Source organism: Pogona vitticeps, chromosome 2 (genome assembly GCF_051106095.1).
Source record: "Pogona vitticeps strain Pit_001003342236 chromosome 2, PviZW2.1, whole genome shotgun sequence".
Lineage (NCBI taxonomy): Eukaryota > Metazoa > Chordata > Lepidosauria > Squamata > Agamidae > Pogona > Pogona vitticeps.
In genome coordinates, this window is record NC_135784.1 from 71,123,781 (window position 1) to 71,142,716 (window position 18,936).

An 18,936-nucleotide genomic window follows, 5' to 3' on the forward strand; every position below is an offset into this window, starting at 1 on the left:
AGAGAGAGAGAGACTGAGGGTAAGGAGGCAAGGACGGAGGGAGCTGTGGCTTGTCGAGCTTCATTTTTTCACTCGAGCAGCGTTTTTTCACTCGTCACAGACAAGTGGACGAGTGGATTTTTCAAGCCCTGGCTATGATGCTTGAATACAGTTCATGACTTGCATTTGCTTCAGCTTGGAGCCTTAGATCTGAATGCTGTCTAACTGATGACAAATACAATAATTTGACATTCAGACTTCAGCAAAGGAAATAGGAAAGCTTGTTTAGTAGTAGTGAAGAATATCCTACTCCTAAGTCACTGACATATTTGAAGGTAGGTCCCATTAATTACAGTAGGACTTATTTTCTTTATAGTTGCAAGTTTGTAGCATATTTGTAAGTATGTTGCTTGAAAGTATGTAACACTGTATTCAGTGGGACGTCCTCTCAAGTAAATCAGTTTCAGGCTGTTCTAGCCTTCTTGTGGTAGCCTGCTCTTTGCTTTCTGAGTCCCTAAACTGTGTTAAGGCTCAAGAGGTGAGCTAACATATATTATACGCCCTCCTAAAGGGGACATACAACACATATGTTGAGGCAAATGTGTTTTTTCAGTACACTTTAAAATAACAGCTGCATTTCATACGTTTTGTGTGTTTGACATAAAATATTAACATATATAGGTATTTTATACCAGGGGAACCTTGAAGGATGACCATAAGTTGGAGCAGACTTGCTAGTAAATAATTACTAATTATTTATATTTTTCCATGATGCTAATTGCATCTCATGAAAATTTAAAACATTGAACCAACGTATAGAGTAAAGCAAATAGAGGCAATAAAAGTGTTATTGTCTTTGTTTATGCCAGAACAAGGTGGAAGGATCAGCTCACAGGATGCTGTTGTTGCCCATTAGATGCCTGAATGTGCTCTCCATCTTCATGTTTTTTGGGGGTGGTTCCTTCCAATAAAAGCATGTGATGGATATGAAAGATATTTGTCTGATATTAAAGATATATATCTTCAAATAACCTTTGAAAGGACCTGGAAATGGGCACCATGAGAAATAAGCTGTGGCAGCAAAGAAGACCCTTATGTACACCTGACACTGAAAGGAAGAAGTCTCCACTGGGGTGGATATATGCAACAGATGTGCAGAAGAAAGCAGACTCCAGGGCCTAAGAAAAACCTATGCCTCTACTCCGTACACCAAAGAACAGATGAAATCAACCTTATGTTTTTCCTAACACTGCATCTTTTAAAACTGAGTAACCTTTCTAAATGTAATTGTTGCATATTTATTTTAATAGGATGGAGGCGTTCACACATTACCTGTTCCCGTTCAAAACGAACAAGAAGTGGACATTTATGTTCCCATTTCTCTTTCGCCAAGCATTCTGACGTTTCCATGGCAGCCAAAAGCAGGAGCCTATCAATATACAATAAAGGTAAGAGTTGAAAGCTGTCTCAATGGGGAAAACAGCCTGGCTATTGAGTGCATTATTGTGCATTGTTAACTTTTGCAAAAGCAACATTCTTTCTATTAGGGAATGGAGCTTTCGCATTCACCTACAGTTTGACACCTGCTGTTAAAAGAAGCGTTTTGTTTTATGGCAAACTCTTAAGATAAAGGAGCTTTCCTTTTAAACTAAGTAAAACAGCAGAACATGATTTCGGCAGTAGGAAAAGATGAATGGAACACAAGTACAAATACAGTGGTGCGTCACATTACAATGTTAATTCGTTCCAGCGAAATCGCTGTAGAACGAAAACATCGTAAAGCGAAATTAAAAAGCCCGTAGAAACGCATTAAAACCTGTTTAATGCGTTCCGATGGGCTTAAAACTCATCGTCCAATGAAGATCCTCCATAGGGCGGCCATTTTCGCTGCCTGTCTTGTGAGGAAGCCGTTCTTAAACACAGCGGGGAGCCATTTTATTTACCCGGCGGCCATTTTGAAACCACCAATCAGCTGTTGGAAAATCGTTGTTTTGCGAAGAATCGGTTCCCGAAGCAGGGAACCGATCATCGCAAAGTGAAATTCCCCCATAGGAAACATTGTTTTGCGGTCGCAAAAGCAATCGCAAAAAGTTCATCGTTATGTGATTTCGTTGTTAAACGAAGTGATCGTAAAGCGAGGCACCACTGTAGTTCTGGCTTGCCACATGCGGTGCTCCATAAATTGCAGCAGCTCCACTGAGTGTTGAGATGATGCTCTGGAGAAAAATTACCCCCTCCCAGGCGCCCTGGCAATGACAAACGTCACTTTCCCACACTAAATTGCCATACTGTAATATTGTGACTGGAAGTCTTTGGGCTATGGTTTTCTTTACAGCAGGTCTTCCAGCCATGGCTGTGTGTGTGTGTGTGTGTGTGTGTGTGTGTGTGTGTGTGTGTGTGTGTGTGTGTGTGTGTGTGTGTGTGTGTGTGTGTGTGTGAGAGAGAGAGAGAGAGAGAGAGAGAGAGAGAGAGAGAGAGAGAGAGAGAGAGAGAGAACACACATTCTGGACCCATTTTTGTTTTGTTTTGTTTGGTTTTGCATTTTCATGCATCCTATTTGCAATGGGAAGGAGGGCAAGCAGAACTATTTTTACATAAAATGTTCCTGGGAAAACCAGATTCTCTTATGGAATCATTTTAACAACAGCAACAGGTTACTCCATCTAGGGATGAACCTTTAATATTGCTTGCAAAGATGTCCATCCTTTATAGAAATTATTTCTTTCATACATGACACTTATTTAGGAGAAAAATGCCAATCTATTTGTTTGTTTGACATACAGTGGGGTCTTGACTTGAGAACTTAATCCGTATTGGAAGGCGGTTCTCAAGTCAAAAAGTTCTCAGGTCAAATCTGCATTTCCCATAGGAATGCATTGAAAACCATTTGATCCGTATCTGCTCTTTTCCATCCATAGAAACTAATGGGAAGCTGCTATTCCGCCTTCGACCACTAGAGGGGGATATTTTGTTTCTTTTTTTCTTAGGTCAAGAAAGGTTCAGGGAAGGCAGGGAAAATACAGTCCAGGCAGTACAGTACCAGGCAGTCCGAAGACTGTCTCCCAATCCACTCTCTAAATGCTGGGAGGAGTGAGGAAGCACAGCCCGACTTATTTTTGAATAATTGTGTGTTGTCAAGTCAATTCAGACTAATGGCAACTTTCCCCAGGGTTTTCTAGGTATAGACTACTCTCTGTCCCTTCTGAGGAAGGCCTGGGGCTATGTAGCTTGTCAAAGGCTATATGCAAGTTGGGACTTCCCTCAAGAAGGACAGCGGAGAATCGAACTCCTGACCTCCATTGCAGCCAAATACCAAGCTCACCTAACTCAATCTATACAACTGACATTAAAAAAAAATACATTTGTACTCAAATATGTTTTCTTAGAAGCTTGAATTGCAGTGAACTCTTTATGTATTCCAACTCAAATCAAGATGTAGATGGTAAACTGTATTTGAACCATGAATGCTAATCAGAGGATCATTATGCTAATGAAGATGTAATTCAAGGTGTTTGGAGAGATTCACCAACTAGCCATATTCTTGCCTGTTGCCCAGTTTGGCTGAGTATATCAAGCTGAAGAGGATTTTTATATTCCATTTCAGATTTTTATATTTCAGCCAGTTGAAAGTTTTTATTACTTAGTTTTATTGTAGTGATGTTTAGCTTTTATGTTCTTTTTATTTGGCTGAATGACTGATTTTTATGTCCACCTCCTTGAGATCTTCTTTACAATGAAAGAAGAGTTTATTCATTTTAAAAATAAATGTACTGTACTACAGAAATTGGTTGTCATAGAATCTGTCAAATGTATAATCTAAACCTTCCTGCAAGGTATAGTTTTAACTTTATTCATAGTTTCAGTTTCATGGAATGCATTTGGCAGTTCAGACCTGGAAAACAAAGTTTACTTTCAATAGTGAAAATATGTCCAGGGAATTTAGCTCTACTTCTCTTTCCTGCCATGTAATGCTGCTAAGAATAATACTACACAGAATTACTTCTCCTACAGCAACCTTTCCATCTGTCTGGCTTACTGTGAGCTGGATAGGAAGAGACCCACAAGAATGAATCTGCATACCGAAGCAGTGCATGGATAGAATGGAAGGATTTGTCGGGGGGGGGGGGGGGTAGGGTGTATTGGATTGTTCTCTTGCTGTTTTTGTCTTTGCTGTAATTAATTATACCTATCTGGTTGACATTGGCAGTATGCTGTTTGTTGTGGGGAGAGAGCTCTGTGCTTCTGGATTTTTATGCAACTATGGAACTGAAACAGATGGTATACATGTCTCATATCCATAGCATACAGAGCTACCCTGCTGCTTAATGTTCAAGGCCGTTCATCTTCCTAGAGTCGGTGGTTACAAAAACAATCCAAACTGTATCTTCTTGTTTCACCCACAAATGTGAAATCAAGTTACCATTCTGAAAATTCTCCTGACTCCATTTTGACTTTAAAGAAGAGACCTAATGACACAGTTCCTGGATCTGTAGAGATGCCAAGCTGCAAAGCTGTTCAGACTTCTGGGAGGATTCTCGTGAATACAGGCACTCTTCGTTGTTGTCAGTGACTGACTTGTGATGAATTTCTGGAGCCAGGAGTATTCGCAGCTGACCTCCCCTTAAGGCTAAAAATAAAGACATGGTGACAGCAAGAAATCAATTTCCTGCCTTTCTGCTGCCCTCCCTCTTTTCTTTCTTTTTTGCTGTTTACACTTCTGAGCAGTTCCCATCGTTAGGGAACACTTTCAGAGTGCACAGGTTAGCTGCTCTGAGACCTAAATTCATTCAGTTGGCTGTCTTGCAGACTTCAGTAAAAGGAAATTAATCTGAATTGTTTAAAAAAATACAGTAATCCTAGCAAGTGGGGCTCCTATTGTGCTGACTTTTGAAATGATCTGCTGACTACAGCCACTATTAATCACTAAAGTACCTTTATGTATCAAACATTTTTGCGGGAGAGGAACTACCAGATTTGGAGAGATGCCTTGTAGCCTTAATAAAAGGGGGCAAAAGATTTCTATGGAAAGAAACATGGGGTTAAAACAAAGCAGCCTGTGGAATCTTGAGATTCTAGTTTAGCCAAAGAATGTTTATCTCCCTATTTCTGATTAGTAGTTCTAATTTGAAGTCTTGGACCTATTTCTACAGTGGCTAATTAAGGCTATATCTTGCCAACCAAGGTAAATTCATCACTCTGATTTTCTTTGTTTTTTGTCGTCTAGGCTTCCGGCGGAAGTGGCAATTTCACTTGGTCTACATCTAGCCAAAATGTTGCTACGGTAACTGTCAAGGGTGTAATGACAACTGGAAGTGAGATTGGTGTCAGCATTATACGTGCCAGTGATGTCCAGAATCTGTTGCATTACGGGGAAATGAAGGTAAATAAGACTGACTTTGCTCTCTCTTGCAAGAAGCCATTATGAGGGATGGAAAAGAAGGCCACCTTTGCTCTCATTCAAGAAGCAGAAGATCTCTTAAGTTTTTTTCAGCCTCTAAGGAGTTTTATTTGTAGCTTTCTTTTCACAAGAGGGAACTTCCTCATGAGTTTTATTTAAAGGCAGATGCAGTCTAGACTGAGACCTTTACACCTCACTAAAAACTTAGTTTGGTCTGGTTTAGTTTGTTGGTATGTTACCAACAAACTAAATCACAACCCCAAGGCAGATGGCAACATAAATATTTAAAAATAGATACAATTAAAAACATCTATAGTAAATTACAAAATTAAAATACTGTTAAGTGGATTGCCACATTAAAATTGCATTTTGAAAGCAGCTGGGGTCTGTAATAAGTATACCCTACAGGGGAGCCCTGGGATCCTGCAGATTGTTGATGAATTACTGCTCCCATCACCTCTCATCACTAGTCTGTCTGGGGCTTAGAGGACTTAAGAGTCCAGCAACATTTCCAAACACTGTTGTAAATGCTAACTGTTACTATATCCAAGTGGAAAAGAATGGAAAGGATACTGAAAGGAGCCTCGTGGCACAGTGATTAAACTGCAGCACTGCAGCCAAAACTGTGCTCACAACCCATGGTTCAGTCCCAGGTAGCCGGCTCAAGGTTGACTCAGCCTTCCATCCTTCCGCAGTTGGTAAAATGAGTACCCAGCTTGCTGGGGGGGGGGCGGCAATGTGTAGCCTGCATAATTAACTTGTAAACCACCCAGAGAGTGCTTGAAGCGCTACATGGCGGTATATACGCAGCATGCTTTGCTTTGCTTTGCTTTGCTTTGCTTTGCTTTGCTTTGCTTTGCTTTTATTTATTTATTTATTTATTTATTTATTTATTTATTTATTTATTTATTTATTTATTTAAAGCTCTGTATCCTTTCTGCAAGACTTGGATATACTCTAGTGGAAAAATGCAAACACACACACACAAAGCTGCCTTTCGACTGATCAAGAGCACTTCTGTCTTGTCTGGATTAAGTTTCAGTTTATTCACCCTTATCTGGCCCATTACTAATATCAGATACTGATCTAAAACTGAGATGGCTTCCTTGGATTTAGATGGGAAGAGATAGAGTTCGGTGTCTGCATGCTGCCGTTTTCCCAGCAGTTTCATGTAGACGTTAAATAGCATAAGGGACAAAGCTGAACCCTCAGGGACACCACAAATAATGGCCAGGGTGTTGAGCAGAAATCCCCCAACACCACCCTGAGTTCTCCCCCTCTAGGAAGGACTGGAGCCACTGTAAAACAGTGCCTACCAAGTCCCATCCCAGAGAGACAGCCCAGAAGAATACCATTGAAAGCTGCTGAGAGGTCCAGCAGAACGAACAGGGACAAACTCCCCTGTTCGGGTCCCAGCGTATCATTCACCAAGGTGACCAAAGCTGTCTCCATCCCATATTAAGGCCTGAAGGCAGACTGAAATGGAGCTAAATAATCCCTCTCAGCCAGTAACCCCTAGAGCTGAGAAGGAAAAAGCCACTCCAGCACCTTGTCCAAGAACTGGGATATTGGAGAGTGTCCAGTGATTATCTGATTCCATTGTGTCCAGGGTTTTTTTTTCCAATAGTGGTCTTATTACTGCCTCTTTTAAGCATGCTGGGATGATACCCTGCTGCAAGGAGGCATTAACTTCTCCTCCTACCCATTTGGCCAGTCACTCTCTGGCTTCTTTTATAAGCCAGAAAGGGCAAGGGTCCAACAGACAAGTGGTAGCCTTCACCTCTCCAAGGGTCCTGTCCACATAATCAGGCTGAAGAAATTGAAACTTATCCATTGACATAGGACAAGCTATAGTTATATCCACAGGACCTGTATTAGCTAGAACATCAAGGCAGAGAGATCCAAGGAGTTTTGCCTGCAAAGTGCCATGCAAATTCATCACAGCTAGCTACAGTCCAGTCTGCATTATCTTCCTGGGGGCCAGCATATAATAAGCCCTTGACACTGTGCAGACACAAAGGTGACAAAGAAGAATGACTTCTTCGCTATTGCCACAGAAAAGGCCTTCCAGTGGGCTTCTAGCACATGTTCTATTGGATTAACATTGATTTTTCTCCCATTGTTGCTCTAGTCACTTCACTTTGTCACCATCCCCAATAAACCGAGGGGCTAGTTTGACCCTACTTCATGGGAGGAGACACTTAGCAGCAGTTCTGTCAGCAGCCCTGTCCATTTCCCCATTCCAAAAATCATTCAAAGCTTCAACAGAATCACTTGCCAAGGTAATAGGAAACTTTCCCAAGAGCCATTGTTTGGATCCATCTGCCTCCTGGGGCAGACCATCTTAATCTGTCCCATCCCTCCATGCAGAGGCTCTGAGGTCCAGTGAGTTTAAACCCTATCAGATGATGATCTTACATGACAACAGAACTACAGAGAGTTGCTTCACACCCATATCAGCAACATCTACTCCAGTACAGAAAACCAGTGTGTCTTGGAGCATGAGTGGAGGCAGATACCATTTGGGACAGGCCCATGGTTGTCATGGAGGATGTAAAGTCCTGAGCCACTCCTGACAAAGCTGCCTCAGCATAGATGTTGAAGTCCCCCAGCACAATAAGCCGAGGGGACTCCAACACCACCTCTGAGACCAGCTTAGCTAGTTCACGAAGGCAGACTGTTGTGCAGCACGGTGGGCAGTAAACCAATGGAATTCCTATTCTGTCTTTAAATTACAAACATTCAGACCCAGAAAACGGGGATGTGACCCCTGGTGAGAGGGATAGACCAGTACAATTCTCCACCTTCCTGTCCCATGTGTCTTGCTTGCTGCTCCACAGAAATCCCTGGTGGACAAAGCTGAGTGAGAGCGACACTCCCAGCCTTGTCCAACTCTCTGTAATGCAAGCCAGATCAGCCTTTCATCCAGGACAAGTCCTAGATGGCTGTTGTTTTCCCATTGACCAACCTGGCATTTCGCAGCAGTATTTTCAACCCAGGGTTTCTGACACCCAAGCTATCCTAGCTATTTAAATTGAGGGACAGCTTAAGTAAAGGTAAAGGTTCCCCTTCACAAATGTCCAGTCGTGTTCGACTCTAGGGGGCGGTGCTCATCCCCGTTTCCAAGCCATAGAGCCAACATTTGTCTGAATACAGTTTCCGTGGTCACGTGGCTGACGCGACTAGACACGGAACGCCATTACCTTCCCACCGAGGTGGTACCTATTTATCTACTCACATTTACATGCTTCCGAACTGCTAGGTTGGCAGGAGCTGGGACAAGTGATGGGAGCTCACTCTGTCACGTGAATTCGATCTTACGACCACTGGTCTTCTGACCTTGCAGCACAGACACCTCTGTGGTTTAACCCACAGCACCACCACATCCCTGAGGGACAACTTAGTGGCAACCAATACCCTTTCACCCTTCTCTCTCACATGATGCTTTAGCTGCTGTTCTCTACCGTATCTAACCCTGCCCTGAACAATTGCAGTTTCTGCTTCCTGGCTATCCCCACTATTCTCCCTCCCATAAGAAAACATCCCTCCACAAGCAAGCAAACTCCCCATGTTTGTGAAACACCATATTTGCGAAACGTGCTCTCTTGTGATAAATACCCATGTATGATGTTGGCATACAGTGGGGTTTAAAGAGCTCCCCCCCCCGTCAAATGTCCACATGATTTCCCAAGAAGCTGAATTTTCACGTAGATTGGGTTCTAATATGTACAGTTTTCTTTAAACAAAGATTTGGCTGAGTCATGATAGAACTGATTCTTTAGCATCTGGAATCCATTATATTTTTAATGTATATAATAATAGAAATAGGTTTTCCATGTAAATTACTGCACATCTCTCTGTCAGAAAAATGGTCATTTCTGGACCATGGTAATAGAGGAACTACTAGCCGCTCAGAGTGGTTGCATAGACCAGATGGGCGGGATACAAATCAAATAAATAAATAAATAAATAATAAATAAATACCAGAACGTCATATGATTACATTAACATTGTCTGCCATCCTAGTCAATTATTTGAATCCTTTGAATTCTGCAGAGTCTGTATTACAGTTTGTTTTTGTTTGTTTGTTTCTAAAAAAACATTTTGCTGTGGTATGTTTTTCAGGGATGTGATATAAACTTCATGAAAAATTATCCATTAAACAGCTATCTTTGGTGTTTAAAAAAAAGAGTAAAGGGAATTTTAGGAAAAACCTTCCTAAATGAATATAACTGCTCCAGAGCAGTTGCATATAGTCTTAGAAATCCATAACAGCTTTTCCTCAATTTATTTTAAGTAGTACATCTGGCTTCCCGAATGTAGTCTAAATGGACTTTAAACATAGTGGTTAAATATTAAGTCATAATATTCTGCTCCTTCTTAAACCATTATTGAAGCAAGATGATGGTTCCTTTCTAGTCTCATGCTGATGTATGGACCATACAGTAGCTGTGTCGCAGAGATGTCAATTTTCAGCAAATTATCATTGCCTGCAGGAGGCTCAGAAATGATGTGTTTAATTAAAACTTTACTTTTAGATTCATGAGTCAGGGCACACAGCAATAGGAGTGTACAGGAATGAGCATTAAATGAAATGAGCACCTTTAATTTAAGATTTTAACTGCCCTTGCTCAAGCTTTGCATCGTGCGTTTGAAGCAAGCATCTGTCTGCTGACCTTGATTAAGGGGTTATGCAAGTAGTCTATAAGTTTCATGAGGATTACAATTTTAACACCGTACCATATGGCCCTCAATTTAACCTGAAGCATTAGACAGATGGCTTGAAAAGTTAGACATGCCAAATGAAATCTTTGATCAAGCAGTTGTTATGAAATGATTGCTATCCATCTGTGATAGTTCATTTAATGATAACTTAGGAATAAAATACAAACATACCATTCAAGCATCTGTTTATCCCTATATTTGAGATGGTATTTCTTCAAGTAGAAAATACAGTCTTGAAGTTCTCCCCACAGTCCACAGGCAACTGGTATGTGCAGGAATTCCTCTGTGCCCTCAAATATCCTCATGGACTTTAATGGCCCTTGAAGTGCCACAGATACTTTCCCTTTCAATTATACCAGAAGAAAAAGTCCTTGTGTTAGTATATGTCATGCAAACGCCAGAACCAGTAGGATTCAATGTGACTCACCAGTTTTGTCCTTGCTTAGATGTGTGCACATATGAGCGGTGACATATACTCATACAGTTCTTTCCAGCCATTAGTAATTGTTCTGAAGAGCTGTTCTGGGCATGCGTTTATAGTTCACTAACTTTATGGTGCTAAATAAAGGGCCTTATTTCTAGTGGACCTGTCAGTACTTAACTGTACTTATCTCCCTCAGGAAATTAATTTAACTTTCTCATAGTGTGTTTTTAAATATGTTTTAAAGATCTAGCTATTGACATCAGCATGTACCTGATTAATCTGAGAATCACCCATGTATTCTTACGTATTTTCCCCTCGGGCTTTGTTTTGTTTTGAGGTTCGTTTGCTTGTTTGAAACTGGTTTTGTACATTTGCTTGTTTGTTTGTTTAAATTCTGTCTCATACCATCTAGTGGTGTTACCACTACTCTGGGTGGCTTTCAACAATAAAATAAATATAAATAACGCACCCCCCACCCAACCCTCAAATATAAAAATATAAAAGGAGAACAACATTCCTAAGAATCCAACATGGAGGCAACAGACAAGATACAAACTAAAAAAAAAAGTTAATAATAGTTAATAACTATCTTAATTATGATTTTAGTGTGTAGATTTCCTTAAAGCCAAATTTAGTTATGTCTTGTTAAGAAAACCCTCATAGGGTTTTCTAAAGTGCTCACAAGTCGTTTACTTCCTGGTGGTGATCTGGGCCCTTGCAGCTTCCCTGGTGCCACACAGGTGGCAGGGGTTGGTCAACAGCTAGACATGGTCCAGATGGGTTTTTTTCCCCAGGAGGGACAGCAGGAATTCAGATTCCCTTCCTAGATCCGCGGCCAGAAGCTTTGACCAACTGAGCTATACCACCTGTCTCAAAGCCAGGTATAATAAATATAGAAACAATTAAAACAAATAACAGGAATAAAAGAAGAAATCAGATCTTTTGGTAGCTAAAGTTTTCTTTCCCCACTGGCCAAAACTGGTTAACTAGATTATATGCCCTCATAAGTGGGCCTCGAGTTTGCATAGACAGCATCCAAAATGCTTAGCGTCTTCTATGTGATATGTGGCGGTTCACAAGGAGCTGTTATACTATCCTTACATTTCCCTCTGCACAGCTCCAGAAAGGAGTCTGATTGCTGTCTGTCCTTTTCCCCCTGGTACTGTGTTTGTGGGATTACTTTCCTGTCTCATAGATCATAACACCCAGTAGCAGGTTGTATGCGCACTATCATATGCCAACATTTCTGCACCAGGAAGCAAATTGTCCAGATAAGGTAGGGATTTCATCCAAAATGGCAGACCAAACTCCTCAGTTCAGAGCACAAGCCATCAAAATTAGAACTTATATAAGTCTGAATGCATAGGTGTTTAAAAATATTTCATTCCTTTTTCCATTTCTGAAAGAGAGAGAGAGATCAGTGTGTGTGTTACTCATAGTCCTACTAGAAAACATCATAATCTCATTCTGAGCAATGAGCTGAGATGAATAAAGCAACGGAAATACATTATTCTGTTACTCCTTTTGATTATAGAAATTGAGCATAGGCATCTTCAAAGTCAGCATATTATGAAAAAAGACATACACCAGCAAAAAGAGAGAGAGAGAGAGAGAGAGAGAGAAGAGGGAACACTAAAATCTTGCTGGGAAGAAAATCAGCCCTGGGAGCCTGTTACATTAGCAAAGGTGTAAAATATTGATAATATTGTTAATATGCAGTATTTAGGAATTTTGTATTAAATTTTGAGAAAAGTTAGAGGTAGAAATAAAATTTGAGGTTCTTAAATTACAGAGAACTCTCACAAGTGCAGAAATATATTACTGTTGCTACCAAATATATAGCAAACAAACGAAAACATCCTTGTTTTCGGTACATTACAAGAAAGTGTCTAGATTCTGTTGAGTTCATGGCATGCATTGAGGTCCACTAGGAATTCTTTGGTGACTCTAGGTTTGGGGAAAATGTCAAAAAAGAGAAGCATTTTATCATTCCTGTAACACTGTCCATCAGTACAAGCAGAGAGTAAAACAGTGGTCAGTGGTATACTGATCTGACGATTTAGAGACGAAAAAGGAACTGAGTTATTACCTGCTTCTTTGTACCTCAGAAAAGAAGTAGAACTTCAGTTTATGGCCAAAATTTGGAAAAAGTAGGACTTTCTTCAGGAATTCATTGTTCTTCCATGGTCTGCTCAGTCTTCCTGAAATACCTAATACAGTACAGTATGTGCATTAAAACATGCTGATGTGTATTCCATATATCTGCCTTTGGGTAGATTCCTGTGGTTCCCTTTTTCATAGCTTGCAAAGTTACCTCTAAGAAGAATGAACATGATGACACACTGAAGCCATCCATAACTGAAAAGTGTTGGGATGATGCTCTGAGCCCCAGAGCATCATCCTACAACCACTCAGTTACATACAACTTCAATATATCACTGTGTTTAATATTCTTAAAGGTAACTTGCCATTTGTGCTATAATTTGGACTATAAATAAGAACAAAGAAGAATTATGCATCTTTGTAAGCAGAGCTGTGTGCATATGTTTGTACAACTGAGAGTCTGCAGAACTGTAGATGCTTGTATCATATTCACGTCTGACTATTACAGAGTTTTCACACTTAGTGAAACATAGGTAAATTTTTTGAAAAATTTCAAAAGAGATAATCTAAGGAACTTGTGTTTTGGAGTGTGTGAATGTTTCCATCCAGGTTTTGTTAATTTTCTCTTGTCTGACCTTTCTATTTTACCTCCTTGTTTTCTAGGTCTATGTGACAGAACCCAGTGGCATGGAGTTCACACCATGTCGAGTTGAAGCACGTGTGGGTGAAATACTGGAGCTGCCTCTGAGGATTAATGGCTTAATGAATGAAGAAACCACTCAGGTGGTCACCTTGAGTGACTGCTCACATTTTGATCTCGTTGTTGATGTTGAAACCCCCGGTGTGTTCAGTCCAATACAAGGTGACTTAAAAGGAATTCATCCATGTTGGCTTTAAAGTTAATGCTTTTTTTAAAAAATATCTGTTTATAGCAGTGTGAAATCTTGTGCAGTGTGCATAAAAACATAGGACATAAGTGATGAGCTAAGCTATCACACAAGAAAGGCTGCCTGAACTCAAAGACCTTGTTCCCCTCCCACACTTCTAAAAACATTGCACAAACACCTTACATCTTAATGTCCTGTTCTTGTTTGCTTTTCTTAACAGGGAGACTAAAGCCAACTGCTGAGTTCTGCAGTGGGGTCAGAGTAAAGGCTGAAGCCCAAGGATACACAGTGCTTATAGTTAGTTACATCCATGATCATATACACCTCAGTGCCAGCATCACCATAGCTGCCTACCTGCCATTAAAAGTAAGTGGTTTTTGTTTCCAGTTTCAGTTGTTTTTTTCAAGGTAATAATGAATTGAGCAAAAACTTCTTAGTTTCCACTCAGAATTATATTAGTTTATTTATTAGTTTAATTATTTAAGGATTATGAAATGTGCAGCCTGTTGGAGCCACAACTAACCTTTGAGATAAAACATACTTTTCATTAATGTTGCTGTAATATATAATTGGAAAGATACAGTGTTTATATAATACAGAGTCCTTAATAAGTGTACCTTGTACATATTAGGTTTGATCTGCTGTGTCCTGAATTCCTGTGGAGCAGAATTCTAGCTGCCATTTGCTTGAATAGATAGATACCATATTACTTCTAAATGTAGATTCATCTCTTCAGAAAAAGGAAATTGTGTCGGTGCACCTCCCTGTATGTAATTTTTAAGAATTCAACTAAGTTAGCATTATTTCATCTTTGAGATAATGTCTTTTCACATACTTTTAGACAGAGGCCACAAGGTCTGCCCCTTGTATGTTGTATATAGGGCTGCAGTAAACTGTGGATAACTGAAACCATCTATACAGATCCCGTAGATACGGAGGTCTTACTGTACTTACAGTTCTTTAAAAAAGAATACATGGAAAATATGTTGAATGCACCTGACAGTCAGACAGATATCTCTAAACATATTTACCTGATACATCTATTAAACAGAGTAGAACATATTTCCTTCTGCCAAAATGTGATTAAGATCAGATTAGTATGAATGTAAGCAGTCTGGTCAAGATCATATTTAATCGAACTGTATGCCACTCATTGACAAAGTGCAAATGGCTTGTCATTTCCAGAGCCTGAATGTGGATCTGTCCCATATTTCAGCCTTCATTTGTCCAATATGGACAGGATTGGTTTTAAACATAACGTTGGACCTGTATCTAAAACTCTGGGTGGATTCCTACCCTTTTTTATTGATCCATTTTCACAAGTGACATCAAAAGAGAATTAAAAAAATAAAAAAATTTCCACTTAAAGACCAAATTTTTGTTTGGCATAAAGTGTTGTGGACTACTTGATAAGAGCAAAGAATTTGCCAGGTTGCCATATTATTATACATTAACGTGAGGGTGCATATGTAGCTAGGATTAGAGGAAAATAAAATTCAAAAAGTACAAATCCTGCCTATATATAAGCATACTGACACATCTCTGTGTGTAAAGAAATACAGTATACATTACATAATATACACTATGAATGAATGGAATATTAATACAAAATAATTAGCATTACTCAATAAAAAATTAAACAGTGTAGAAAAAGACAATTTTTACTTATTTTCCTGATTATAATATGAAAATACTCTCCTTCACTCCAGGAACTTGCAGTGAGTCAGTTTGTTTAAAAATGACAATGAAACTGAATTCTCCTGTCACCCTATCTGTGGTAAATCCTATTATGTTCAGTGAGGTTAACTCTCAAAAGATACTGTACTGATTTACATCCCAAAAAGTATTGCTTAGTAGTACAACTAGCAAATCCATGTAGGTTTTGTTCCAGGATTCCATTAGAGGCTGCTAACATTACCTACTTCTAGGGACCTCATTCCATAGCAAGCACAGGAAAACAGATTAACTTGATGATGTGACAGAATGATAAAAAAATAAAATCTTGTATTGACATCAGGCTGTTCAGTACAGAAGATTATTTAGTTTGTGTCTGCTAAATATGCATTCAGTTGATGAGAACGATCTACAGTGGTGCCTCGCATTACAACGTTAATTCGTTCCAGCGAAATCGCTGTAGAACGAAAATGTCATAATCCGAAAATAAAAAACCCATTGAAATGCATTAAAACCCTTTTAATGTGTTCCAATGGGCTAAAAACTCACCGTCCAGCGAAGATCCTCCATAGGGCGGCCATTTTTGGTGGATGTCTTGCGAGGAATCCGTCCCAGAAAACAGCGGGGAGCCATTTTATTTACCCGGAGGCCACTTTGAAACTACTGAGAAGCTGTAGGAAAATCGTCGTTTTGCAAAGAATCAGTTCCCGAAGCAGGGAACCAATCATCGCGAAGCAAAAAAAGCCTATTCAGACTATTGTTTTTCGACTGCAAAAACGATCGCAAAAACATCATCGTAATGCAGTTCCGTCGTAATGCAGGGCAATCGTAAAGCAGGGCATGACTGTATACTGAATGTGGCTGCTTAATGACTTATGTTGAATTAATTTAGGTACAGTTCAGAACCTCTAAGATATACCCTTCATAATTTGAATAATTTCATGCCATATTCCATTATATCATATCTGAATTTTTTTCTGTTTATCCTCCATAAAGAAATCAGAACAGCATACATTAAAAACAATATAAACACACATACTGTATACAATAAAGTAAGAAAATAAAGTAAAGAAAGTTCATCAAAGTACCTAAGATGCCTATTCTTGTTTTAGGTTAAACATAAAGATTGACAGGGCAGCAGTTTTATTTTTCTTTATAAAGGAAATGCTTTTTATTATCATGCATTGTTTGCGGCATTTCAAATTATGGCCTTTCCCCCCCTAGACTGTTGATCCTGTTTCTGTAGCCTTGGTAACTTTGGGATCCTCCAAAGATGTATTATTCGAAGGTGGACCCAGGCCATGGGTTCAAGAGCCATCCAAGTTCTTCAGGGACAGCAGTGCTGAATATCCCGTGAATGTTGGTTTATCCATATTAGGACCACCTACAACTAGGAATCCTTTCCAGCATTGGCTTACAGCATCTTGCAGAGCCCTTGGAGAACAAGTGAGTAAGAAAGATGTATATGATAACTGTTGCTGGGCATGTTTCTGAGCCCAAAGTTACTTAAGGGAAACTGATTTAATAGTTAGGTACCCAGTATGGTGTATTGAAAAGAAAGATGGGTTAGGATCTGGAGATTAGAATTCAAATCCATACTTGGTTATAGAAACTTATTGGGAGTGTGTAACTAATAAAACCACTCCTGAATATCTCAGTTGTATTGAAAGCGCTATTAGGGTGACTATAAGTTAGTTTGACTAACTTTAGTGGACAGCTGAGGAGATAAGTCTTCAAAGACTTGCACTGCAAATAGTAAAAAGACAGAATGAAACTGGAACATTTAAATAGTTTATTTTTTTCATATGCTCTTTTGCATCTACTACCGCTCTCAAGAGTGAAGTTTTCTTCAGAGTTCTAAAATTCTTCAAACATAGTTAGAAAACAAAACAAAAAAGTAAATAAGAAGTGTACAACAATACAAAGATACATCATGCAATTATAATTTCAAATAAGAGTATTTATGTTCATGCAATTTATGCCCAACCACTTGTACTAAAGAACATATAGTAAACAGCCGAGATAAAGCTATTCAAGTAACCTGTGTATGGTAAAAAAAATAATCTATTCATGTTTACATTTTAAAAATTTTTGAACTTTTTCTGTATTTCATATCCTTCTATAATTTTAAAGTGCACGAGACTGTAAAATGAATAAAGAAAGAAGGAAGAATCAAAGAAATAAGTTGTGGCCATCTAAATATTCCAGAGGTTCATCTTGTCTTGTGTGGCCACATTAGGTCAATTAAGCATGATTAACTGCAAAAGTGTCTCAGATTTTCAGCACTACACAGGAAATAGTATACATTTTACTGAGTCTTCCTGACCAGATGTACCCAGGTTTATTCTTAAATGATTGTACTTGCTTATGGATAGTGATCTCTTAATAATTGTCTGGTGTAACTGGATTACAAAATTATTCTATTGTTGTTTAATCATAAAATCATGTCCGACTCTTCGTGACCCCATGGACCAGAGCACGCCAGGCCCTCCTGTCTTCCACTGTCTCCTGGAGTTCGGTCAAATTCATTTTGGTAGCTTTGATGACAGTGTCCATCCATCTTGTCCTCTGTCATCCTCTTCTTCTCTTGCCTTCACACTTTCCCAACGTCAGGGTCTTTTCCAGGGAGTCTTCTCTTCTCATCAGATAGCCAAAGTATTGGAGCCTCAGCTTCAGGATCTGCCCTTAGGGTTGATTTCCTTCAAAATGGATAGGTTTGTTCTCTTTGCAGTCCAGGGGACTTTCAGGAGTCTCCAGCACCACAATTCAAAAACATCAATACTTCGGCGGTCAGCCTTCTTTACAGTCCAGCTCTCACTTCCATAGATCACTACTGGAAAAACCATAGCTTTGACTATGTGGACCTTCATCAGCAAGGTGATGTCTCTGCTTTTTAACCTGTCTAGGTTTGTCATTGCTTTCCTCCCACTTTAAATTTCATGGCTGCTGTCACCATCTGCAGTGATCATGGAGCCCAAGAAAGTAAGATCTGTCATTGCCTTCATATCTTCCCCTTCTATTTGCCAGGAGGTGATGGGGCCAGTGGGCATGATCTTAGTTTTTTTTTTTTTATTTTGACCATTTTTGGCACTTTCCTCTTTCACCCTCATTAACAGATTCCTTAATTACTCCTCACTTTCTGCCATCAGAGTGGTATCATCTGCATATCTGAGATTGTTGATATTTTTTCCAGCAATATTAATTCCAGAGTGGGATTCATCCAGTCCTGCCTTTCGCATGATGTATTCTGCATAGAAGTTAAATAAGCAGGGAGACAATATACAACCTTGTCATACTCCTTTCCCAATTTTGAACCAATAAGTTGTTCCATATCCAGTTCTAACTGTTACTTCCTGTCCCACATATACATTTCACAGGAGAGAGATATGGTGGTCAGGCACTCCCATTTCTTTAAGAGCTTGCCATAGTTTGTTGTGGTTGACAGAGGTAAAAGCTTTTGCGTAATCAATGAAGAAGAAGTAGATGTTTTTCTGGAACTCTCTGGTTTTCTCCATAATCCATCGCATGTTAGCAATTTGGTCTCTAGTTCCTCTGCCCCTTCGAAATCCAGGCCGTACTGCCCCTTCGAAATCCACCTTGTACTTTGCTTACTTGCATTTCCTTTTCTTTGGGATGGTTTTTCTTGCTGCCTCCTGTACCGTGTTACGAGCCCCCATCCATAGTTCTTCAGGCACTCTGTCCAACAGATCTAGTTCCTTAAATCTGTTCTTCACTTCCCCTGTCTA

At 39.6% G+C, this 18,936-nt stretch overlaps 1 protein-coding gene across 6 annotated transcripts in view; it reads left to right on the top strand.

Moving 5' to 3' along the window:
* Positions 1-18,936, top strand: part of NUP210 (nucleoporin 210) — a 123,589-nt gene that overhangs the window by 49,980 nt on the left and 54,673 nt on the right. For all 6 annotated transcript variants that reach the window (XR_012083554.2, XM_078385360.1, XM_072989672.2 and 3 more), the window contains 5 exons: positions 1,290-1,427; positions 5,204-5,359; positions 13,293-13,491; positions 13,737-13,882; positions 16,415-16,636. Coding sequence is in view for 5 of the 6 variants with exons in the window: in XM_078385360.1 (XP_078241486.1) it covers positions 1,290-1,427; positions 5,204-5,359; positions 13,293-13,491; positions 13,737-13,882; positions 16,415-16,636 (861 nt within the window). In the remaining variant the exon portion in view is untranslated. The remainder of the gene's footprint in view (positions 1-1,289; positions 1,428-5,203; positions 5,360-13,292; positions 13,492-13,736; positions 13,883-16,414; positions 16,637-18,936) is intronic.